The 25,492-nt window shown below is 43.3% G+C and overlaps 1 protein-coding gene across 1 annotated transcript; it reads right to left on the bottom strand.

Moving 5' to 3' along the window:
* Positions 1-8,749: 8,749 nt before the first annotated feature.
* ETNPPL (ethanolamine-phosphate phospho-lyase) lies at positions 8,750-22,000 on the bottom strand (the record flags this gene model as incomplete). Its single annotated transcript, XM_081999054.1, has 13 exons — positions 21,600-22,000; positions 19,688-19,806; positions 19,369-19,528; positions 18,432-18,506; positions 16,599-16,692; positions 15,485-15,601; positions 13,645-13,727; positions 12,896-13,121; positions 11,882-12,036; positions 11,046-11,135; positions 10,704-10,834; positions 9,762-9,829; positions 8,750-8,881 (listed from the first exon to the last, which is right to left on the bottom strand). Exons 1-13 carry the CDS (start codon positions 21,653-21,655, stop codon positions 8,750-8,752), a joined length of 1,506 nt encoding a protein of 501 aa, XP_081855180.1. The 5' UTR covers positions 21,656-22,000.
* Positions 22,001-25,492: the final 3,492 nt, after the last annotated feature.

Below are 25,492 nucleotides of genomic sequence, written 5' to 3'. Positions count from 1 at the left end.
GTGTACGGCCAAAAAACTTCAACCAGTTCATGAAAGCTGTCATTGCAAACCCACTGGGGGAGAGTCCTGGGTCTGAGACGAGGCAACGCTGCTGCTCTGAGGGCCTCAGCAAGACATACGAGGGGCTGGATTGTAATATCCTCTATCTAGGCGTTAGCAGGAGAGACATATGGAAATACACTGGCACTGCTACGTGCTCTGTTGGCTGGCAGAGATTTCTCCCATCTGTCTTTGCGTTGTGCACTTAGAAGGTGCTTAAAGTCGTGTGATTCTTCTGCTTCCTTGTTTTTATTTCCCATTTGCCTCTTGCTTAAGACAACCTGGTGCCCACGGGCTGGAATGTGCCATCACTTTCTCCCCGCACGATCTGCTCTTCATGCCTATGGTTCAGTTGCCACAAACCTTCCCGCTTGAGCAGCCTTGCCGCAAGCCGTGTTCTGCTTGCACCAAAAGCAATGTTTGCTTTGCAGTGAGACGTTGCAAATGAAGCGGTACTCATTCAGAGAGGCAAAAAATACAGCCATAGAAAATGCAGGTGTGGCCGGTGGACCACTCTGCAAAAATGAACGCTGTATTTGGGCAAGCTGTTGCGTTGTTTATTGTGTAAGTATAAAGCACTTAATTCAATAGAAACCAGTCTGGAAAAACAGGAAAGAAAGAATAGACTGTCTTGAGGTAATTCACCATTCAGCAAGCACAGGGAGGTTGTTACCGGGCCTACCTTTGACTTTCAGCCCCTTAGCAATCGACCTAGGGACCTGCCTTGAAACAAGGAGAGAAGGTTGTGAGAGGGAAAGCAGGCAGGGAGAAGATTTTCATCTAGGCCATTTTGAAGATACTAGGTCTGTTGGTCAATACTCCCGTAGGCGCTGTAGTTTTTCTTCTAAATGCTGAAAAAGAGGCATTTTGTTTTCAGAAGGCTAGGTAATCCCTGTGTACCATTGGTCTCAGACATCTGAGCAGCAGGATTGTGGGTGCCTGATCAGTGCCGGTGGAGAGACTTATGGCCCCATGCTCAGCCCCAGAGCAGAGCAGCTCCACCTCAGGAAAGCTCAAGGCCATGAAAGCTGCACCTAAGATACTGTGCTGCCATGTTTCAGCAGGGTAACTAGCCCGGTCATGGGCACAACATGTAAGATCGCGAAGTAGTTGTAGCTTTTGACAATTTTCCTGTGTGTACGGTTAAAGAGGCCTGGCTATTTTTGTTTATAGGAATTCTGTAGGCATTTAATGTTTTGAGGGTCTCTAAGGCATTTTTGGTTGCAAGGTTTTCCACAAGAGCTCATTTCTGACACTACTAAACCTATACGTAAACCAGGTTAATCCATATAACATGTTTTGGTGCCATTTTTATTTTGAAGAATAGCATGCAGCGAAGACCTGGACTCATAAGTAAGACTTTTTTTGTGTGTTAATACAGTCTAATTTGTCAACCACACTTTTAAAGCACTGCATTTTTCAGGATTTGTACTTTTAGATGGTATTTTCCAGCAGTGGCCTACAGATACCTTACTGCCTTTTCCTTTTCCTTGCTGCCTGTGGATGTATCTTTGCCCATGACAGCACTGTGCTGAGGTCTTCTTGAAGGGTTCACCTGCAATTACTAGTCTGTACCTAAGACCTCACCTCTTCATCAAATTTATGTTGCTCATCTCAAAAATATGTCAAATGGTGATTCCCTCTCTTTCGCATTACATTTATTGAACATCAAGAGATTGCCTCACAGAGAAATTGCCTTGGAATGCATCTGTATACATGTTTCTATATGTGTTTGTGCATATATAAAAAGATATATACACACACACACACACCCCCCCATATGCATAATGTACATGCACACATATTATTTATACATTAAAAGCCTGTATAAACAGCTGCTATTTGTTCTTCTAGACTGTTCTTCTGGAATGTGAAACGGCAGGTTTATAACAGAATGTATTGCCAGTAGCTGGCAAACCTTTGAGGGGCAAGGAGGAAGACGGCGTTTGGTAAATCCATGAACATTGGAAGACAAAATAAAGCGAATAGAAAATATATCTGGAGGTGGGTACCCAGCAGCCTGAAGGTTTATGCTGCTTTGGCCGTACTATGGGAGGAGGGAATGCTGTTTGCAATACGAAGTGCTCTCTTAGCGTGCTTTCCAGTATGCCCTATCCCCCTGCTCTCAAACCCAAACTGGGGGAAGATTTATAGTGTAGGTCAGGTGTAGTAAAAAGAGAACAGGACTCTTGTGGGCATGCAGGGAATAAATAAACAGCAGCGTGAAGGAAAATTCTCCTGAACTTCATATGAAGCCATGAGCATTTGTGGGCAAATATTTTCATACAGTACAGGTAACTCCACAACCTCTCTTGTGAATCGGGAAGTAGCTTAACACACTTTAGACACAAGTGTGAAGATGCAGTCCTTACTTGTAGCTATTTGTCCTATTTACACATTTATGTCAGAAAAAAAAACTTTCTTACATCAAATCTAGCTTGCACTGGAACTCATTATTTTTTCACAGGAGTTTCACCACCTGTAACAGTGTCCTCATTTAGCTGTGAGTTAAGAAAGCAGCATTAAATGCTGTGATTATTTTTGCGTAGATGCTTAAGTTGAAAGGGAATCTGGTCCTGTCTCACAGAGACTTGTAGGTATCATCTGTGCTATAATACTGTTCTTCAAAGGTGGATGGGCAAAATATAGTCTGTTCTTATAGTCTAATTTATTATGATTTGTATGAACTGTGTCTTGCCTAATAGAGGGTAGAATAAAGCTAACTTAATTGAGAGCTGATTATAAGTACTGTGCACAGAAATCTTTGTTCTCCAGAGCAAGCCACTGGAGCGTGTTAGCAGCACATTTTCCAGATGAACTCCTTTCCTGCCTTATTTTGTGACTAGAATGAAGAAACTAAGGAATGGAGACCAAAAGCTTTCTTTTTGTTTAAAAGAAGTGCCCTGTGCCAGCTGAAAATGTATTTACAGACCTTTAAGCTAGGGAGATGCTAGCCAGACTGCTTGCTTCTCTGTTGTTCTGTGGCTGTGTCTCTTCATCGCTTCATGGTATTTCACATAATCAGTCTCTGACTTTGTACTGCACATCATAGGGCTTTATTTCCTGACAAAACCACATGCAAGGAAGGAATAAAATTAGGTAACTGCAAATAAGTAAATTGAGCTAAATGTACTTTGTGACTTGCAGTCCTATATAATCGGGATTGTGCCCGATAAGGTGATTAACCTTTACAAACCATAACAAAGGTTATTGCAGCAGCTTTTTTTATGTGGAGGTAAATAGAGACATAAAGATTTTAAGTCACTTGCTGAGCCATGTAATGAATCAATAGCTAAGCTGAAGCCAGGAATCCTTTTCCAGGCTTTCATGCGACCACAAGACTTTCTGCCTTGTCAATTATTAAAGACTTTTAGCAACCTTCAGTGAATCGCCCTCACTGAAAGAAACGCATTTCTTCATGCTCTTCCCCTCCTGCTTCCTTTAATTTTTTTTTAATTCTATATTGTTGTAAATGTATTTCATTGTGATATTGGAGCAGTGTTTACCCTAGCACACATGAATGGCTGTGAGCAGAGATGGGAGAGGCTGGAGGTTGTTTTGCTTAGTGCAGATTGGTCTTGATCTGTGAAGCTCAGTGAAGGTTTTGAACTTTTTTGTGCTTTGTATCTAGGGTCTTCATTTAGGCCCAAGTGTGTTTTCTTATGAAATATCAACATGAAGAGTCCTCCTCTGTAGACTTCTCTCTCATGGCCTTTGTAAGATACCCTGCATCTCTGGAAGTTGAAACCTACAGAGATGACATGACACAGTCCAGTCGCACCACGAGTCAATGGGAAACGCGAAAACATAACTTGTCTTTTCCAATTCAGCTTTTCTGCTGAACTGCAGGCACCTACAAAATCAAATGTTCCAGGTGGGAAAACACAAATGCGTATGGGTAGCAGAGATAGGGAAATCCCGTCACAGTCATTTGGCCTTGTCTTCCCTTGCATAATCCTTCTGCCAGAGCTTGACTGGCAGCAGCACAGGGACGATACTAGAACACCTGCTCAAGATCACTGAGAAACCTGGAAAATTAAACTAACCTTTCTGCTGCTATGAGCTAATTTGCTCTGCTTGCAAGCATTAGTCACTTGTTTTTCCTAAATAACTATATTAAATGGAGAAAAAAACAAGGTAGATCAAACATGCTTATATACAATATGCTTATATATGTATACACAGTACATAACCATACAGTACAATAAATACTCCTTCACTGACATCCCAGTTCCTTACTTTGTCTTCTCTAGTATATTACCGAACGCAGCTTCTTTAACACTTTTTGGTTTTTCAGCTCTTAGCTTAGAGTATCTGCAGTGCTGGGAACTTACTATCCAAGAGGTGCCTGTGCAAATTCTTGTGCCCCATTTTGCAAGAGACGTTTAAACAGCCTTCTACACTTAAAAATGTTTTTCTGATGGGTGTTTTTGACTTCTTTTTCTAAGCTCTATTTTATGTATTTTATGCATGTTGGTGCTGAAAGCTGTGGTTTCAGATAAAGGTGTCCCAGGCCCAGTCAGATATTTGACCCAGACTTTTACCACATTAAACATGGACCTGTTGGAGCAGGTCCAGAGGAGGCCACAAAAATGATCAGAGGGATGGAACACCTCTCCTGTGAGGACAGGCTGAGAGAGGTGGGGTTGCTCAGCCTGGGGAAGAAAAGTCTGCGGGGAGACCTTATTGCAGCCTTCCTGTTCTTAAAGGGGGCTTATAAGAAAGATGGGGACAGAGTTTTTAGCCTGGCCTGTTGTGATAGGACAAGGGGTGATGGTTTTAAATTGAAAAGGGTAGATTTAGACTGGATAAATGTAAGAAATTTTTTCACACTGAGGGTGGTGAAACCCTGGCACAGGTTTCGCAGAGAGGTAGTAGATGCCCCATCCCTGGAACCATTCCAGGTCAGGTTTGACGGGGCTGTGAGCAACCTGATCTAGTTGGAGATGTCCCTGCTCACTGCAGGGGAGTGGGAATAGATGACCTTTCAACCCAAACTATTTTATGATTCTATGATTCTATGAAATTTTGTCTCTGCTTTATGATGTCCCTTTATTTTTTTTGAACAGAAATGCCTTGCAAATTGCAATGTAAAATATGTGTTTCATGCTTATCCCTTGCTCCCCTTCATTTATCTTCCCTTTTTTGCCGGATATCATCAGAGCTTGGGGGGGGGGATGGTGGACTTTTCCCCTCTGGACTTTGGTGTGTTGGGGCTGTCTGTTAGTTCATAGTCACCAAGCTTAACAGCTGTGAAGATTAGAAATGTTTAATCTGGTAAGACTGTGTTGTATGTCTAAGAAACCATACATCTAAAAAGCAACAGACAAAATGTAATACTCATGCATAATTCTTCTACTCAGTGTATTCCCATTGCAATGTTTAATGTAGCTAAGGCTGAGGCTTTTTTTCCCCAGCTGTGGACATGCAGCATGCTCTGTTTCCCTGGCAGTTCAGTGGTGTTGTGTTGACATGGCAACTTTTGGTCCTGATTCTTCTCCCTAGAACAGTGCTGTCTAAGGCACAGCTTTCTGACTCCACACAGGTTCAGTCCTGCTTGCTTTTATGTAGGGGAATTAACTGGCAGTGGGTTCAGGCTCTCACCCTGACACACTTGCATCAGTATTTGCAGCAAGCACCGTCCTTCCTTTTTGCCTTGCTGCAACCAGTCTGTTTGCTTAAAAGTTTTAAATGTGCAATATAAAAGTGGTTGAAACAGTGGCAAACTATGAGAATACAATAAAATTATGTTGATCCAGCTTCCAGTAGGATGATGAACTAGAGTGAAGATAAAAGTAACTGACGACTCCAGCATGTGATGCCTACTTGGGATGGAGTCCTGCCTTTCCCACACCCCACTGTCTCTTCCTCCTGCTGCATGTCCCGTGCAGGCTCAGGCCTCCTCCATGAGCCTGTTCATTAGTCTTGTAGAAAACTGGTGGGGAAAAAAGCGAGGTCTTTTTTTTTTCTGCAAGGTTAGTGAGTTGAACTGGCTTATGGAGGTGTCTGATGAATGTAAGAGCTAGGGTGGAGGTTGAACCATACGGCTAAAAACAGCAATTGCACAGCCAGGGCAGGAGGGGTAGAAAGAAGAAAAAGGGAAACAGAGAGTTGAAGGGGGTAAAAAAGCCTTGCTTGTTCAGTGGAGGGAATATATTTGATCAGTTCAGCTGACTGGAACTGCTCTCTCTGTGTTTAGCCTTAATTATTTCTGCTTCCACTCTCCCACCCTTTAGTCAGTCTCTTTTAATTAGTAAGCCCTTCACAGGAGGGATTGTGTATAATCTTGCGGGTGTACCCTGAGATACCGCATTAACAATAATATATTAATAGTAATTCTAGTAGGTCCAGCTCAACTCCTTGTAACTGTTGGATTGGTTCCTCCATTTAAATGATAGTGGGGTTTTTTCAGTGTGTATCATAGAAGTGATAGCCTCTCTTATTTAAAGAAAATAAATAGAAGACTGACCGAGTTGTAACTCGCACCTTGCATAACGAGCAGAACCAATAGGTTGAGAGCTTCCTGACTTGTGAAGCAGCAACTGGGTAAAAAACACTAGCAAGTTGGAGCAAAGGTTGGTCCATGTATTTTGAGCATGTGCAGAAGCAGGACACGGATAGGGTACAGGTAGAGACCCCCTACATTTATGAAGTTGTAATCTTTCCCTCTCCTCCCTCAGATTTAGGCTACTTGGATATGTTTTTTTCTAGTTTTTTGACATGCTTTTGAAAATTAGATATTAATGATCTGCCATAACAGTCAGTGCCATAGTATAGACTGGTGGGCTCTGTGCCTTTGAACTTACCCCTTCCAATAAATCACACAAGCGTTTGCTTGCTGGGAAGCATACGCTGTTGGTGCTGCACATGGCGGATGAGGTATAATGTTAAGTAGCCCCACTCCATATGGGCAGTGACCAAAACTGTGGCTTTGGACACATACCAAATTAGGTTGACATAGGTCTTTGCGTGGTTTCATGTTGGAAAAGACCTGTGGTGTCCTTCCTGGTGCAGCATTAGCAGGGGCTGAACTGTGTCAGCTGAGGTAACATCTGGCTTGGAGGGTAAGAGCTGCCAGCCGCTGAGGGCCCTGTAGGGATTTGGGGAAAACACAACCTAGCCAGTTCTGCTTTGGCATGGAGACAACCCCCAGCCAAAACTGAAGTTACTTCCCTCATCAAATACGTGTTACTGAAGAATAAAATTAAAACAACAACAAAAAACTCATTGTAGAGGATACCATAATTACAAATAAGAGATTTATTTTTGTGGAAGAATTATTCAAGGATCATGAAACAGAAAATAAGCCAGCTTGAGGATGTTGGAAGACGTTACACCAGAAACATCAATATTAATATAGCAAATTGTGGAAAACATGAAATTAGATAAGGTGCCCAATTTTCAGTCTTATCAGTAGGGTCATTAGCAGCAATTACAAAACAGCAGAACTTAGGGTATTGAAATTGAAGAGGAAATACATTTGTCTTTTTTTTCTGAAGTACAAACCATTTGTAAAGCCCTCAGTGTCTTCCATAGCATGGAGTTGTGCATGTATTAGAAAAGAGAAGCAGGGCTTGTGTGCTCCCATTGAAATTTAACACTGACAAGGAGGCAAGTCAGTCTAAAGTACCTTCAGCACAGATAAGCAGTGGCTGAAAAGTGGTTGCATGCATGTTTTATGCAGTGGTCCTCTGGTTTTAGTAATCTACCAAATGTTAGCATAGCCATTTATGTGTCAGGATCTCATGCAACTGGTATACAACTCTTCATCACCACTGACAAAAAGTAACAGCACTGCTACAACAGGATCAGGCAGTAATTCCCGTGGCTGTCAGACAACTAAAATCCATGGGAATGAAAGCTGGGCTGTCCCTGGGAACCTTAATTCAAAAGACCCTCAGGTTACATTCAATCAATCAGTATGTCTGAAATGATATATACTCGTATATTTTTTGAACTGAGAGGGTTCCAACTTTTGGAAAAAAAAATCATAAAATCTTACTCTATATAAATAGTTATCTATAAAAGTTGCTTTATCCATAGAAAATTAGGATCCAGATTCTTCATTTTCTTGGAACATAAAGAGAGAATGCCCTGCATAAACATTGTGTCTCTACACACACAGTGGTAAGACTCTTGGTAGACCATCTTTGACATTAACTAAGCTACTCCAATTTACATCAGCTGGGAATATGGTCCATAGGACCTAAGTTACACTGGAAGATAATAATGATTTTTCTCTCATGCATTGCTTTTTGAATTCAGCCATTAAAACATGGGAAGTAATTAGCATCTCAATATTACATATTGAAATTTAAGATATTGTAAAAATAGCATGTTAAGTATATAATTTTCAACTTAATAGGACTGGCAGTTTCTTGTATGGTAGTTAAGCAATTAAGATTCTGTGTAATATGGGTAAATCCACAGACTTCACTGAGTTTGTGTACCTATGTCAAACCTGCCGTTAGCAACAAGGTATTTGTGTATCACTTGTCTGTTCTGTCACATCTAGATTTCAAGCCACATGGTGCAGTTCTCATGTATCTGGAAAGGTATTTTAAACTCCTACTGAAGCTAACAGGAATTCAGCTGGTTTATGGAAGGTAGGACTAGACTTCAAACAGATTGTAGGACTCTGACTATTGCACTTTTCATCTCAAAACCAAGTCGGACACAAATTCAAACTGAATGAGGAAACTTTCCCTCTTCATGTTCTTATTCTTTTACTTGGCACTGAGCGCTTTTTAGAATAAAGCCCATTCTCTTGTCTGCAGGCAGCTCCATTCATATGGCTGATGCTTTCATTTGCACCTTCTGGTTGAGAACTCCCTTCAGTTGTCTGAAACAGAAATGAAAGGTCACTGAAGGCACAGGCATATCTTCCAACAGGCAGCCATTGGACTTCGTTCCCATTAGGCAGCTCTGCCTAACTCTCCTCTTTTAGTGGCACAACTTCTTAGCTTTGAAAGAAATTGAACTGAATGTGTACAAATGTTTGTAAGAGGAGGCTTGCACCCCAAATCCTGTATAATCTAGATAGATAGCCAATAATCCATAGGGTTTCTGCCTTAATTACTACATCCCTAGAGAGCTGAGCTATTGCCTTCCCATCATGTGCAGCATCACTGGAAAACTCACCAAGGGACAGATCAGCAAGCTTTCCTATAACATAGTGGGTGACATGGTTTTAAGGGTGTGAGAAATTACATATGGTTTATCCAAAGCTGGGGCTGCAACCTAAGGAGTCCTGATCTGGATGCATGTCAGCCATTTACACTCAAAGAAGAGCTATGGTGGAAATGAAATCCTTGGAACTCTCCGAAAACTTGGACAGCTTCCAGGCTGAAGGCTTGCTTAGAAAGCCAAATATCCATCAGTAGCATGCAATACCTAGAACTAGTAAAACTGCTGACTGCTGAGCTCACAATTTTGTGCAGCCCAAAATCTGGTTGGTCTTGTTTGCACACGAGGCAGACAAAGCGAGGGCCTTGTCTATAACATGTTTCTTGTTGTAGGTCTGTATTACTCAGCTCTTTTTAGATTCACCCCAGTAACACAATCCTCTCAGGTTTCTAGTAGTGGGTTATGTTCTGAGCTCAGTTTCAAGGCACAGAATCACTCACACGACCAAAAATGAAGGCATGCCCTACCAAAGTAATTTATACTTGCCTCGCCAAACACCTATTTGAGTAAGAGTTCAAAAAAAATTCAAAACATACTTTTCTTTTACACTGAGCATTTGTAGATGCATTATTTTCTGTCTTCATTCCAGTTGCCTCTTCCATTTCTAAAAAAAGTGAGAAAGTAATTGAATTAAAAAGAACCAGGGGTAAAAAAGCATACAGTCAATCTAACAGCTGGCTGAAGTAAAAAAAATACCTAATCAGCTATTCCTCTGGGCATTTATCACACAGAAGAATAACTGAAGAATTTTGAATACTTCCTAAAACATTTTTCTGAGGCAATGTGATTAATGTATCAGGACTGTGTAGCTTGAGGGTTTTTAGAGAAAAGAATAAAATTAGCAGCTTCACTGTAGCATGGAGGTTCAGATAGACCTTTCAGAGCTGAATTCTGCCTTTGTCCAGCAGGTCCATGCTGGTCCAACTCCAGTTGTTACAATCTCAGGAGATGGGAACGTTCCACGTAGAATGGGCTTGGAGAGTCCTTACACTAATAGCATAACTGACATTATTTTGCCTTGGATTGGTCCCCAGGTAGAAGATAAATAGAGCCTGAAAAACTTCAGGCTAAATTTGAGTGAGTCAATCGTGTTCCAGTTAGTTTAAAAAAAAAAAAAGAAGTAGAGCAGATTATGGAAAGTTTTACCAGTGTTTCAGCAATGCTTTTCAGGCTTGCACTGAATTGATACATTTGCTCCTTAACATATAGTACATGCAACCAGAAATGAGTAGTAACCCTGAGTCTGTGAGAGAAAGGATCAAGAGCAGCATTTTGCCTAAAAGTTTGGATGAAGCACATATGGGGCTTTTTATTTATTTATAATGATTGGCATTAAGAACAGCAGTCTGGAGAAGCGGTAAGAAATGTAACTGATTACTTCCCCTTGCATGTAGTGGCCTAGATTCTGGTGGCTGGTGTTTCTAACGGCTCATCTGGACACGAACAGAGTGTTCCTCTGAGCACTAAAGCATGCCTACCTGTGAGAAGTGCATCAATTGTCTCCACTACGTGCTTTGCATCTTCGGTTGTGAAACACATCGGTGGTTTAAATTTTAGTATATTTCTGTGGGGTCCATCTGCACTAAGAAGGATTTGACGCTCTTTCAGCCTGTGGAAAGAGGAAACATCTGTGTTAGACACAGGTACAAAACTACAATGTGTCCTGTCAGACCCTTCAGGCTCAATTAGATTTTGAAATTTTTCTTTTTCTAGTACTGTGTTATCAAAAGAAACACAAATTTAAACTGAAATTAATGACTAACTGCTTGGGAATATGAGGAGAGTTTGATCACTGCACATAGTCTTTAAAAAACATTTACTTGTAAATAAGGTGAAGGGCTTCAGCTGTGGCTGGTGTTCGCTTTTGTTGATCTTTCACCAGATCCACTCCAACAAACAATCCAACACCCCTGGAGTAGAGAAAAAACCACAGATAAGTGAAATCCAGTGCCAGTAACCTGAACCTTCTGCTGCAAATGCAAAACCTGTTTCTAACAACTGCAACTCCCTTCCATGGGGCACAAGTGGGGAAGGACCAGGATAGAGAGGAGCCTTTCTCCTTGGTTATCTTTTTGCACTGGCTACCTCAGACAATCAAGCGGGATAACAGATATTTCTGGATAAATAAATTTAGCTGGCTCATTAAGGCTATGTGGCCAATTAAGAAAGACAGAATAATTTTCTTTCTCTCTTATTCTGCAAACCTCAAGCCAGTGAGCTGTGGAAGACAAATAACCAAAAACAAGAACTAAAAACCCCCACAATCCACCCTCCCCTGCAAAAGCCTGAAGGCAGCTATCACGGTAGTATCATGAGATGAGGAAAACCCACACTAACATCTCCAAATGAAATGGACCAGAGATTTGAACAAGGTCTCTATCATCCCAGCGGTGTGCAGACAACTGGGCTATTGCATGTGGGTGGCTCTTTCTCTTACTCTCTCTTTTCCAGTGGCTACGCTTATACTTAACTAAGCAGATGGATGGACAACTTTTTTGAAAAATACATGGCCTTGCAGTATCAGTTTTGGATAGTCCATTTTAAAAAAGAGGTGTAGCATATTAATGGCAAAATGTTTCTATGTTCCCCTCACCCAAAACTTGTTGCTTTTTCTAGCAGTTATTTTTCTTCTCTGACATTGTTGTAAGGCACCCACCTGATATCTCCCACTAAAGGATGTTTCCCCTTTTGCTCAGCCAGCAACTCCAGGAGATAATTTCCTACACGTGTAGCATTTCCTTGGAGATCTTCTTTTTCTATTACGTCCAGCACAGCCAAACCAATAGCACAAGACACTGGATTGCCTCCAAACTGGTAAAAGACAAATAGGAAAATGAAACCAGTCAGAAACATCCATCTGTGTCTACCCCTGTAGTTTTCACTGGCCCTCTCCTGCTTGGCATGTTGTGAGAAAAGCTTGAAGAGGTGGGATTTTGTACCATGCAGGCTGTGGAGCACCTTCCCCCCCCACTTTAGGTGGTGCTCCCTCTTCCTCTGCTTCAGGTTTCAGTGATTTGAAGATTTCACAGCTGAAGCGTTCAGGCTGCTCTCATGGTTTGCTGCTTGCAGGCGCAGGCAAAATGCTCCTGTGAAGAGCAGTGGGTGATCGATCCGATACTTCTTGAACTGGAGGGTACGAAACTCCATTGAAAGCAGGGGGATTCGTGGTAGCTGGGAAAAAGGCTCAGTCACAGGAGCAGAAAAAGGACTCTGTAAACAAGAAGAAAGCTGCGCCACTGTGGCATGCACGCAGCTCAAATGTTTCCTGGTAAAGGGCCACTGTTTTGTTAGGTGACAACTGCAGAGCAAGGTCTGCCAGGGCATGAGCCCCACCAGCACAGAGCCTACCCTAGAAAATGAAATTTTATGTGGTCAACATTTCAGAGCCAGCGGGGAGAGAGAGAGGTAAGGAAGAATTCATCTGTATGGATGTGAGCTGATGCATGACTTGCCAGGGAGCTAATACTGTCCATATTAAGATATACCACTTGGTACAGAGTATACTTCAAAGCCTCTCCACTTGCTTTTAGATATTAGACTGTGGTTGACTCCAGCTCTTAGTAATGTGATGCAGTGTTGGACGCAGATGTTAGCTGAATCACCTGAACAACTTCTAACTGCTAAATGCAGACCAAAAGAAAAAAAGCCAGACCTTCACCTATGAACTTACTGTATTGAAATACTCCAGTCCAGAGGCACCAAAACTTTCAGCGATTTCCCTTGTTGTGACCACACAAGACATAGGGTGGCCATTGCCAATGGGCTTTCCCATGGTGACAATGTCAGGCACAAAGTCTTCACCTTGTAGCTGGAATGCCCAAAAATGCTTCCCAACTCTGCCAAAGCCAACCTGGACCTCATCAGCTATGAACACTCCACCTGCCGCACGCACGTACCTGAAAACAAATAGACTAGCTTGAATGACTAGTGCTGCAGTACACGTCTTGGGTAGGCAATCTAGTACAGGGGAGTTTGTATTACAGAAATTCTCCAGTGTGAGACCAGGTTAGGAAAAAAAGAAAGAACATGGCTGCTGAAACACAGCTATAGCTATTTCAATTGATAAAATTTTTAGTTTGCTAAATGTTAAGAAAAAAAATCTGATATTTTGATGCAAAATAGGGATACTGTAATGGTACTGCAGGGTTATATCTGTGATGGTTCATCTTCATCTTCCATCAAACTTATAGCCTGAGAATTAAAGATAGAAAAGGAAAGATAATTATCCAGCTAAACACAATTGTTTAGTTGGTGTTCCATAAAAAATAGAAGTGGAATCATACTCTTAAAGTAGAAAGGAACCATGGATAGTTAAGAACACGAGAGGGTCATATCAGAATTGACTGGATAAGCCCATAGTGAAAAACCTGTTTGTTTGGTAAATTTTCCAGTTATGTCCTTTTGAAGTGATGTACGTACTCTGCCACTTTCTGGAAATAGCCCACAGGTGGAATTACTTGGCCTCCACAGCTCTGCATGGATTCGGCTATGAAAGCAGCAATCTACAAAAAACAAACTCAGGTGAGAGCTGTGTTCATCTACTTGGCTTTTGCACAAACATCTAACAGTCTAGAAATAAATGTTTCAATGTGTGTCTTAATTTAATCACGCAATGAGTTGGACAACTGAGGGCTCTTGAGAACAGCTATGGCTAAAGAATGGATTTATTTTGTAATCTGGGGTGCCCAAATTTGCAGTAGCCAGGGCCACCTTTGTAACCTGATGGGAATACAAGGGCCTCTGTTAACCGCTAGTCCTACAGTTGTTGAAGTGAAAGACACTGGTGTCAGTGGATACTGGATCAGGCTCCTGGGAGCTCTGTAAATTTATTTATAAATTTCAATTTACAGGAGACACACAACAGTGTGTGCCATTTTCCCCAAGAGGTCAATGAAACTTGCTTAATTCCAAGGCTCTCCAGTAATGGGTGTATGTGGTGATCAGCTTTTTTGCTCAATCCTGAACACCAGGTAGAACAGGTGGGTAGAAACTGAACTGTAAGATGACCTGAGGCTACGCTTTGGGCACCCCTGCCTAATGCAAATAACTACACAAGTAAAATGTCAGCATGAGGCACTTGACAAAAGAGGAGAAAAATTCTACAGCTGAAATAATTCCAGTTGCTAGGAATGAAAAAGAAAGTTATTTCAAGTCAGGAAGGATAAAAGCAGCGGATCAGATACACTGGAACATCAAAATTCGTTTCTTGTCAACAGCAGAGGTCTATGCAGCAGAGATATGATATTACCCCAAAGTCTCAGCATAAGTCTGCTATTTAAGGGATTGCATCCCACACCACTTGTGAACCCCTCCCTGAGCATCAAGAGGTCTCTCTGGGCTGGCGCAGTCTTCCTGGAAACAAGGCCGAGCAGTAACGTGTAAAGAACCGTACACTATATTTGAAGAGGCATGCTACGGCCAAAGAGTACGAAGCTTCCCATAGCATGTGAGGCTTAGCCTTTAGCACAACTTGTCCTGCCACAGGTCTATGTCACCAAAACCTAAGAAATATGCAAAAGAAAGGAAACAAGGGAAGAAAAAAAACAAAACTATCCGTTAGTAGAGAATAAAAAAAAGTTGATGAAGAAACTAAAAGAAGAGTGATTGTAAGTCCATTGGACTAGAAGGGAACATGTTGTTCCAATCTCCACTGAAGTCTTCTGTGACTTCAGTGGGCTTTGGATCAAGCCCTACATGTCTCAAAACGCTAATGCATCATACAAAACATTAACAAACATTTTAGATAAACCTGATCAGAAACTGTCTGTTTTATCATGGTCATATTGAATATGATTGAAAGGTTCGCATTTTTTGATGACTCCAAAGTTATCCTAAGCCACTAGACTCATAAATGTAGTATCAAGATTTTATCTAGCATATTTGCTCCATGACCTGGAGACTTTTATATATACTTGCTTGAATTTGTGATGTAGTTTCTCAGCTGACTTCAAAGCTTGCCCTAAGATATTTACAATCTACTGATTCAATGCATAAAATAGGAAATTAAACTGCTTTGGTTGTATCTGCTTATTTACAACTGTATTATTGATCCTTTCATTGATGCCTAGAAAAATTATGATGAGAGCATCAGGTAGAAAAAACGGCCTATTTTGAACACAGAACCCACCATAGAAAAATGAAGGGCAGGGGGAAGCAAGGGAAACTGAATAAAGAAACATGTCCTTAGTTGCCTGTTTCATGCCCCCATGCCACACTTAATAGATGAAGCCTCAGCATTTCTAGAGCACAAAACACACACCTTGCGTCCATTCTTCTGTGTTTCTTCAATAATCTTTTTCACCTCTTCAGCATAAGCACTTGCTGGATCTGGGTGGTCTTCCCTGTATTTCCCTCTGTAGATATCTGGAGAAGGAGCCTGAAAAGACCAATTTTAAATTTTTTTTTTAAAGCCCAACCTTCTGTGAAACACACACTTTCTTTTCTATTGCTCTGCATTTTTGTCTTTCCACACAGGTAGATAATAGGAGTTAGTACAGTCTGAATTCCTGCACGGAATTGCAAAAATGCTTACAGGAGCTTAAACTCAATCCAGCCCTGTGATGTGTTCAACACTACTGGATGCAACTGTTGAAAGAGCCATCATCTACCTCATCCACCTTTCAAGACTGTCCCTCCTCTCCCCCAAGACACAATGCTGAGTCCTCATCCATCATCTTAGTTCAGATTCTTGCAGAAAGATCCATTTCTGCAACTGGAGAATGGGGTTTTCCAGTCTGTCACTTCCAGCATCCTAGTCACGGTACGAATCTGTATGACCTTCAAGCCTCTACAAACAGTGTTGGGAGAGGTTCAGTAAATAAGAGAAAGGAAGCGGTATAAAAAGGTGGATACTACTTTGTCAGTGTGGTTAACGTGAGGAGGTCTAGATAGGAAAGACCTATTTAGTGTACATCTCTGGGCTGAGAATTATTTTTGTCTTTGTAAGATATACATGTTCATGCTGAAAATCAAGCAGTATCTCACTCAGTGGGACACCCATGAGCTCTATACCCAGACCTATGTGAACTTGTGGGGTCTGCCTTTCCAGTGTTTGGAAGTAGACTCAAGAGTCCTGCATGTCTTTAGCCAAACCAACACAACAGATATTGGCTAATTTCTTCAAACTGTAACTACACAGTGCAGTGACTGAGTCAACTTGTAGCACTATGAAGGAAATCAGCCTCACAGCTGAAAAACCTCTTAGAAATCCAAAAGCAAACAATTTTGCTGCATTTAATCCACAGACGAACAACCAAGTGTATGGACTCTAGCATCAGCAAAACAGAATGAAAGTATATTTACGCCAGAAGTGGGTAATTCAATGTGCTGCACAACAGGCATAAAAATGACAAAAAGCAAAAAACCACACTTACCACATGCACAAACTCCTTCTTGCTGTCCTTTCCCAGCTGATTAAATTTATAGGGACTGATGTCAATCAGAGATGTAACATGGCCATGGTAAGCACTGCATGAGTGTTAAATATCGAAGTCACTTTTCACCAAATGTATAGAAGAGCTAAATTTACAACCGTGCCCATAAATAATCCAAAAATAAGCGACTGTATCTACAACACAGTAGCACTGTTTGTGAAGGGAACTTGATTTAATTTACTCAGTCTTTCTCTCAAAGGCAATATAAAATTGCTGTTGATTTTAATTCACTAACAAGACTGGAACTAGGAGGTTTTTTTCGTGCACAAAATCAAGTGCCAGCATGGCACTGAATGATGTCCCCTGAACCGCACAGCCTCTAAGGTGGCTGCCCTAAGCAGCCTTACCTACCAGTTGAAGGGTGGGTCCAGCTCCCTCATCTCCCATCTGTGGGCCCCACTCTGGCCAACCCAAGCTTTGCCAGCTAGACCATTGCAAAGACTCTCAAGAGTGTGCATGACATCGGAAGGTGGGGATCTTACGCAGCAGCAGCACACCGCTACCTGCCCTGAAGGCCCTACAGGCAGGACTGTTTGGCAGAAGCCACTTTCAGGATAAGGATGAATATTGTTTGAATATAAAAGCTTTACATTGCAATAGTATGCTAAAGCTGGTTACTACTGAGCCAAATTTGATTTAGAAATGAGGAAACAGAGCTTTTTGAACCTGAAGCATACATGCTTCATTCAGGGAATCAACACTTTCGTTCAGCCATAAACTTGAAGTGAAGGGAACCTCAAACCAAATCAAAGACACATCACAATCTCATCGTAGCACACACATAGGGTAGAGAGGATGTTTTTAAACTCCTCTGTCTTCTTTCAGCCAGTCAACAAAATCTGCCAATGGACACAAAGGACAGAAAGCCCACCGTGACCGGGATGGTAACTATGACAGAAGCCTACAGAGCCTTGGGACCTGGGCAAAGAAATACCCTGTGGTGTTCAGGAAGACAAGATGTTGCAGTGAAACAGTGACAGAGCCAGCTCCATCCTCAGCCTCTCCTGATGGAAGCTACTCTCAGTGTCTCCAAATCTTGGCCAGCTAAGTGAAGAAGGGCAAAAAGGGATTTGAGCACAGCTGAGTCAAACAACCTTTGTGCTGTCCAGATAGAGACATGGGCTCTTGTAGTTGCTCTGGCTGGACTTTCTAATCACAACTTGAGAAGAAGATTCAGCCCTACAGCAGCATAACCAACCCTACAGCTGCATCTAGGATAGGGAAACCCAGAGATGTGGTCAGCCATATTCCCCATGGCTCATGGCCCTCTCAGTGCCTTCTGATTTTGGAGCTGCTTGGTTTTGTGTGCATACTTGTGTTCACTGGAGGAGAGCTCAGCATTGGTGCAGAGCTACAGGATCTTTCTTCTTGACCACTGAATATTTATTTGTACAAAAAGAAACGTGTCCAGCAGAGCGTGAGAAACACAAAGCCCTTCTCCAGAGCAGCCCAGTGGCCAGATCACTCATTGATGTTGAAAACCAACATTCAAGTCTCTGGCCTGAATTGCTTTGAGAGTCTCTGTGGGAAATGCCCTGTAACAGGTGACTGACCTTCTGGGGTGACTGACAAGCTTATTTTCAAAGATCTTCAAAACCTGCGTTGATCCAAATGTGGAAGAGGGATTTCCTGACCTGTTCTAGTATGAAAGCAACAAAGCTTTGCTTTCAGCAGGCAGCAGAGTACAAACAGCAGGGGGTTGCTGCAAAGCCGCTTCTGAAGTAATGGCAGGTATTGCTGGCTGCATTCACATAAACTGCTCTATGTACTTACTTTTCAAGGGTGATCACATCTTGGTGCCCATGGTACTGCCGAGCCAGTCGTAAAGCAAGATCATTTGCTTCAGACCTGCATAATAACAGATACAGCCGCAAAACAGTGAGGAAGCGCTTCCAATTAAAATGGTGTTCTGACACAAAAGAGGAGGCATGGGACTAATGGATATAATAAATCAACACAGCAGGCTCTGTTGCTATACAGATTACAATGCCAAGGTTGAGACTGTAAATGCCATGTAAGAGGGCAAAAGAAAAAACAGCTCTTTGTATAAACAGCAAACAAAGAGATGCTTTCTTTCCCTCCCCCAGTTTGCCTGTAGACATTCACCTCCTCTTGGTACAAATGAGACCACTTCGCAGCTGAGTGATGCAGCCGCAAACCCTCGAAAAGCAACAGCGCGCCAGCCCCATCTCCAGCCCTCCATGACAGCTCCGTCCTCCTCAGCGCTTGCACCATCAGGCAGCAGAGAACACAGATCTGCTCCCCAGATGAAGACTCAAAACTTCCAGGCTGTCCCACAGCAGCCCCCCTGCTCACAAGTACCTGCAGATTGTCTGTTCTGGCAACTTAAGTGATCACAGACTGAACAGACCACCTAAAGAAGACTACTCGTTCCCAAGGTCATATGTCAATTTACAGATAGCATACACCAGTCTATATATAACGTTCTCCAATTTGCAATCTTAATTTGCTTTTCTGGCTTTTTTCCCCCCCTTTTTTGCATAGCATTCAGCAGACCAGTTTCATGTTTTGGCTGTCTTGCATTGAGCCATCACTCAATATGACAGCTGCAAATGGGAAGGATCCTTTGATCGGTACTGGAAATATTTTTGTTGCTTATTACTAAGTCCTGCTTAGTAAAATTTAGACCAATCCATCTCAAACAGAAGCAAAATAGTCATAATGGAAAAAAATAAATATTCAGACGTACCCGGAGTTAACAAAATAGCAAACAGAGAGTTTCTCGGGCAGGGTGGCTGTAAGACGCTGTGCATACTGAACAAGGTTGTCATGCAGGAACCTGGAATTTGTATTGAGCAGTTCCATCTGTTTTGTTGCAGCCTTTATCACGTCTGGATGACTGTGGCCAACTAAAGAAGAAAATAATTAATTACCAGCAAGCAGTTAGTTATTGAACCACACAAGGAGACTGAGAGAAGCACTGTGAACATCATCACTTGGAAGAAGAGTGTTCTGGTCCTTGTTAGAAATGAAGGAATAGAAGCAGTCTTACAAGTTAAACTGCTTACCATGTGCAACGTTGTTGATACAGTCTAAGTATTTTTCTCCTTTCTCATCAAACATATATTGGCCCTGAGCACGCACTATCTTCAGAGGGTCCTTGGCAAAGAAAACTTTGCAGGAAGGCCTAAAAAAAAATATTATAAAATAACACCATTTTAGTTTTCTCAGTTGTTCTCCCTCCTTTGAGTGCTGAGGGGGTTGATCTTTCGCAGCTCTGGAGACAACTGCCTCCTTCTACAAAGAGCTTGTGAGTGGTTCAAACGGTGGTCAAGCAGGGCTCTTGCTGAAATTAAAAACAGCCCCCGCGCACCCCCCAGGCACAGTGGGAACAGAAGCAGGTCTTCAATAAGGGCGTTTTCAAAGCATGACTCTGTCTGCAAGCGGTTTCACGGGAGCACAGTGACTGCGAGTTGTTCCAGGTCCTTATATGTCCCGCTGCGTTTCTAGGCTGTGGCTCTGTTGGTTTACATGCCTTACAAACATGTATGGCCGATTAACTCGCTGGGAATAAAAGTAAGAAGTTGTTCATTTTTTTATACTATAGCCAAAAATTCGTTACGCAATGGATGACTGTACCGTATAGAGGTCACATTCAAGAACAAAACATTAATGCCTTGCAGGCTTTATTTTCAGAGGTGCTGAGTAGGTCCTAAAAATCTCACTATCTTATCCTGACTGCTTTGGATAAAATCTTTAAAAGCAGCTTTTTATAAGCACGTAAATCGCACTGGCTTCCAGCAAAACTCAGACTCCTTGTAAAATTAGCCAAAATACTCTTTAAATGCTCCTCTTTTTTTTTTTTTCTCCCACCTCTTGGAGAATATGCCAGCTATGTAAATATGTTGAATGATATTACTGAGCAGAATGAAAGTCTTCTGAACTTTTAGTAATGTTTATATGGCCTCGAATAAACACAGTTGTTTCCAGGTAACTCTCAGAGTTATTGTTGGGTATATTGGGATTATGAACTTGTAAAGCCTAAATATGACTCCTAGAAAGAGAATTCATTTACTTTCTTACAGTTTCTAGCCTCATTGCACAGATCTTTTCTGATGTTTTCAGCTATTCCTCTGGTACACTTTAAAAGCAGTGCAACATCATCATCGTCATTGGCCATTCCTTGACTACAGCTTTTTCCTTCTATAACTTGTCAATCTGTTCTGTGAAAGTTTCTTTTGGTTCGTCCAGCACAGCCCAATCCTATAAACCTTGCACAGGCAAGAGTCCCTTACCATCGAGTTGGCCCCGAAAGAGAGGTTGATGTGCTTGCTTTTATGAGGCCATGACTTTCATGCATCTTCAGTGAGCTTTCTGTATATGCCACACATTTAGGATGCAATCAGCAAATAGCCAGCACTGGTTTTAACAAACAGTCTGGACTTTTCACTTGGTGACACCTACTTAAGAAAGAATTAAAGCTGCACATTCTGGAGGGACTAATATTGCAATACAGCGGGATCAGATACGTGCGCAGCCAGGACTACTGCTCAGGTCACAACTGCTGGCAGCCTCCCTGCGTTTCCCCCAGTTAGACTCAGCTTAAGAAATCTCCTCAGCTTCCTTTAAGAGAGACTCTGTTCTTCAGGAGCGTACAGTTTATTCACAAAAAACCCCTAAAAACCCTGCACAGCCGCGTTTTAGACACACACCTGGGTACCACACGCTTTGGTCTGTTACAAAAGTGAAGTAGCGTTTGACGTGCTGTTTTAATCACTGCATTCCCCCCCACCCCGCCCGCCGAGGGAATTAGAAGTGGCCCAAAGCTTTGGCGAGCTGAAGGAGGGCTGACAGGTCTTGTCCTTCCCCCGCGCTCCGCGGCCGCGGGGCCGGAGGGACTGCCCAGCGCCGCAGAGACCTTCCTCCTCCTCCTCCTCCTCCCCGCCGCCCCGCTCCCGGCCCCGCCGCCGCCGCCCCTACCCGATGTGCTTCCTCCGCAGGGCGAGCGTCTCCGCCTTGCTGTAGCGCTCCTCCATCCCGCCGCCACGCCACGCCGCGCCACGCCGCGCCACGGCCCGGCGCGGCCGGGGGCTCCCCGCCTCTTATGCCGGCGCCGGTCCCCGCAAACCCCTCCTCCCTGCCTGCCTCCCTCCCGCCCTCCCCGCCTTCGGGTTCTTCTAGCCATGCAAAACGGCACAAACTTGGAGAAGAACCCACTCGCGGCGGAGGGCCGCTTTTCGCTGGTCGCTCTGGTGGTCGAAGCACTTCTGCTACTTCTGCCCTCCCGGGGGGGCACCAAGCGGTTGATCTAATCAAAATTAGGGTCATAATTCAAGGACCTTCACAGCTCCTTATCTCCCAGAACCTGTTCCTAAGTGTGGGCTGAGATACATACTTCTACACGTCCATCAAAGCCAGTGTCCGTATTTCTTTTAAAGTGGGGCAAATTACTTAGAGCTGTGGGTTTTCTATGTTTTTATACATGTAAGGAGCAAGGGGCTCTAGCCCTGGTGCTCTGGTGCATTGGTACACCCTTCTTCAGTCTAGGCAAGACCTAAGCATAACTGGTCCTATGATCTTTTTCTAACCACAGCGCCAAGAGAAGTGATTTGCTTGAATGTGGCAGTTCTTCATGGTTACCCATCGTAACCGTCTCGCTGGACGTCAAAGCCCATAAAAGAAAAGAGGGACGATTTCATGGGGGAGAAGGGCAGAATTCCGTCAGGAGGCATCGCATTTCAGAACAGCGAAGCTGCTGGTGGAGCACCTCAGCGTCACCTTCTCCCTGCCAGGGATGCAGCCTCTCCTGTCTGGAGGCTGCTCCTTGAGCGGCATGGGCTGACAGCAGCAAAAGTGCGCCCACGTCCCCGCTACCCCATCTGCGGCTCGTCTGTGCCACCTGCAGTGCTGTGGTTGGAAGAGTTTTCAGAGAGCATATGTAAAGCCGCACGATTTCCTCTGCTGATGATACTTGTCTCTTCTAGATCAGTATCCAGTAAGTCATCCCAAATTTTGCAGATGGAAGAAACACTCCTCCTGATTTTTACATTTTTTTTATACCTCTGCCAGTAAGCCACCTTTCTGCTTCTCTAGTTAAGCGTTTCTTTTCCTACAGGCATTTTCTTGAGCTTCTTCAGACAGCGTTAATTTTGAAGCTCCGCAGCTTTCACATTCCGGCATTCCTGCTCCATCGGAAACCTTGCCTCACCAACCAACAAAACAGCTACGTAGCAGCAGTGGTAGGAGGCACCAGCAGCCTCACCTCTGCACCCCAGCAGACGGCTGCCTGTCTCCAGTGCCTTGTCCAGGCGGAAGAAGACATGGACTTCAGAGATGCGAGGGAGCTGTCAAAGCTGTCAGCTAGGGCAGCGTTCTACAGGCAGCGATGAGATTCATTGATGGGTCTCAAGAAGAGAACAGGCGTTTAGATCCGCTAACATCCAAATCGAGCCTTGGGTAGAGCCTGTCAGGAACGCTGTCTGCAATGCTTCTACGTTTTGCCCGCGTCTCTGAAGGCTGCAGAATGATATTTAGCAAAGGGTAGATGTAGTTCGAGTTGTACACATTATATACTGGACCTAGTTGCAATCCCTTTGCAACAGTAATGTAAAGGAAGGCTAGAGCCCAGGCAGTGAACGGCAGCGTGCGAGTCTGTGAGTCCCAAGGCATTTCAGGAGAGATGATTTTCCTGCACCCGGCCGGTGCCTGCCCTCCCTCCGTGCCGAGCGCAGCCTTGTCCCCTTTCCCGGGGCTGCCGGGAACACCGACGCTGAAAAATTTCAGCTGTTTATGCTGACCTGCCTGGCCTTGCTCGCACAGAAACCCTGGACCACGAACAGATACAAGGGATATGCAAGCTTCTACTCCTTTACGAGCACACATCGGCAGCCAGCCCCGCTTATATCAGGGCTTTTTGTTCCAGGTTTAGCAAAGGCAAGTTTGTTCACAGCTAGATTAGTAATTGCTTCAAGCAATACTAAACTTTATCAGGAAAGCTCAGAGGGTAGGTGAAGTAGCTTGTTAGAAGGGAGGGGGTTGCTTCTCTGTTCCTTCACAGCCATGGAAAGAGGCTTAACAGTCAAGAAAATATCCCTCCCTCTTGGCTCATTGTTCTTGCACGCTCTTTTGATAGTATCAGCAGGAGGAAACCTGCCGAGTCTCACGTGTAGGGCAAAGGAGGTCTCTCCCTCCCCGCTCAGCAGAGACCCTGCCCCAGATACGGCTTTCCAACACCTTGGCACTTGGGTTTTTTAGACCTCTCCTCCCTCTCCTTCCACCTGCCCTCATACTAGCAGCTATTTCTCTATGATATAAGGAGTTACTAAAATAGTTTTTTGGTTTTTTTTTTTTAAATACTTGCAGGTTTGTTTTTTTTAAAAAATAAATACTGCTTTCTCCATCCTGCTCTGTTTGCTTTCTGAACATTTTAATTGATTTTTTTCCCACACTTGTTTAAGGGCTCTGTCCTGGCAGGGTACCGGCAACCAGCAGCCTGCCTGAGCGACGAAAAGAGTAAATATTTCTAAGAGCTATTCAAAGTATCCCAGCGAGGTGCCGCCTTCTGCCTATTTATCTGTCTAAGGAGTTACTGTACCTCTAAAAACCAATGTATTGCTAGCGCATCCTGCGAAGCAAACCCATTTCAGGTGGTCAGTTGAAAATGACCTGCACTGAAGATCTCTTTCAGTACAGCAAGGTAAAGACGGACAAACTGCACGTGTCGGCACCGCCTCGGGGATAGCCAGCTGCTTGGTGCTTACCCTGAAAGGGGACCGGACTTGCCTGCGAGCTGAGGTAGTGGTCGGGTCAGCAAGCCCCCGGCTCGGCTGAGCGCAGGGTGCGTTAATTGGCTACAGACAGGCCAAGGGGAAGGTAGGAAAGAGCAAGATTGTGTTACTTGACTGAGCTTCATGGCAGCATCACTTTCCAGAGCCGTTTGCATGCTTGCTGGGTGCTGAGTAACTTTTATCGAGAATTGTTTCAGTGCTGAATGTACCAGCAGTGTTTGCAGTCCCGGACTTTAAAATGGCAAATTTATTCTAGACACATCTTTCTGACGCGAGCTAACTGATATAAGAGAGTTGGTATTTTAGATGGGGGGCCCATATATGTTTTTATCAGTTTTATCTCAACCAGAATCAATTACCTCACAACAATCTTAATACGCCAAAGAGAAGAATGCTCCTAAAAGCTTGCAAAAAGTTGTCAGGTACTTGTTAGCTCCAGGAGGGAGCAGCCAGCCAAAGGTGATGCCAGTGAGAGCTCGTGACTGCTCAGTTTAGGTGTGAGCACTTGGAAAACTCAGTCAAGCTGTAACCTGCACGTACAAAAATACTTATTAGTTCTTGAACATTCTATCTTGGTGTAAGCACATGAAAAACCTGCACCTTGGTTGATGTGACAGGAGCTGTGCCCACCTTTGATCTCAGAGACAAGCAGCTTGAGTACGACTATACTAGCAGGCTCTGATCTCTCTGAGGAGGTTTGTGTACAGTGTTTTCCTGAACAGTACAGGTCATGTGTATATATATTTGTATGCATGCCTATGTATATATCTATGCATGTATTTATATATACGTGCATATAGACACATATATACATACATATATATGGAGCATCCAAGCTCCAAGTTTTCATCAAGAATCCAAACCCACTGTTTTTCTACTGCAGGCAGAAGAAGGGAGAGGAGAATGCCCTGTGAATACTCCCTCTGGAAATTAGCAGAAGTCAACAGAAGAGAAGACAAATTAGTAACCCTGGGAAGACGGGAAGACTCTGCTTGCAGGAACATGACTTAAATGTTTTGGTATTCCCTTGTTTGTTTTCTTTTGATATTTATTTGGGTGCAGTTGTTACTACTTGCTGAAACATGC

This window comes from Phaethon aethereus, assembly GCF_964289735.1.
Source record: "Phaethon aethereus genome assembly, chromosome: 4".
Classification (NCBI taxonomy): domain Eukaryota; kingdom Metazoa; phylum Chordata; class Aves; order Phaethontiformes; family Phaethontidae; genus Phaethon; species Phaethon aethereus.
Note: the sequence above shows the minus strand (reverse complement) of the source record. Positions and strands in the feature narration are given on the sequence as shown.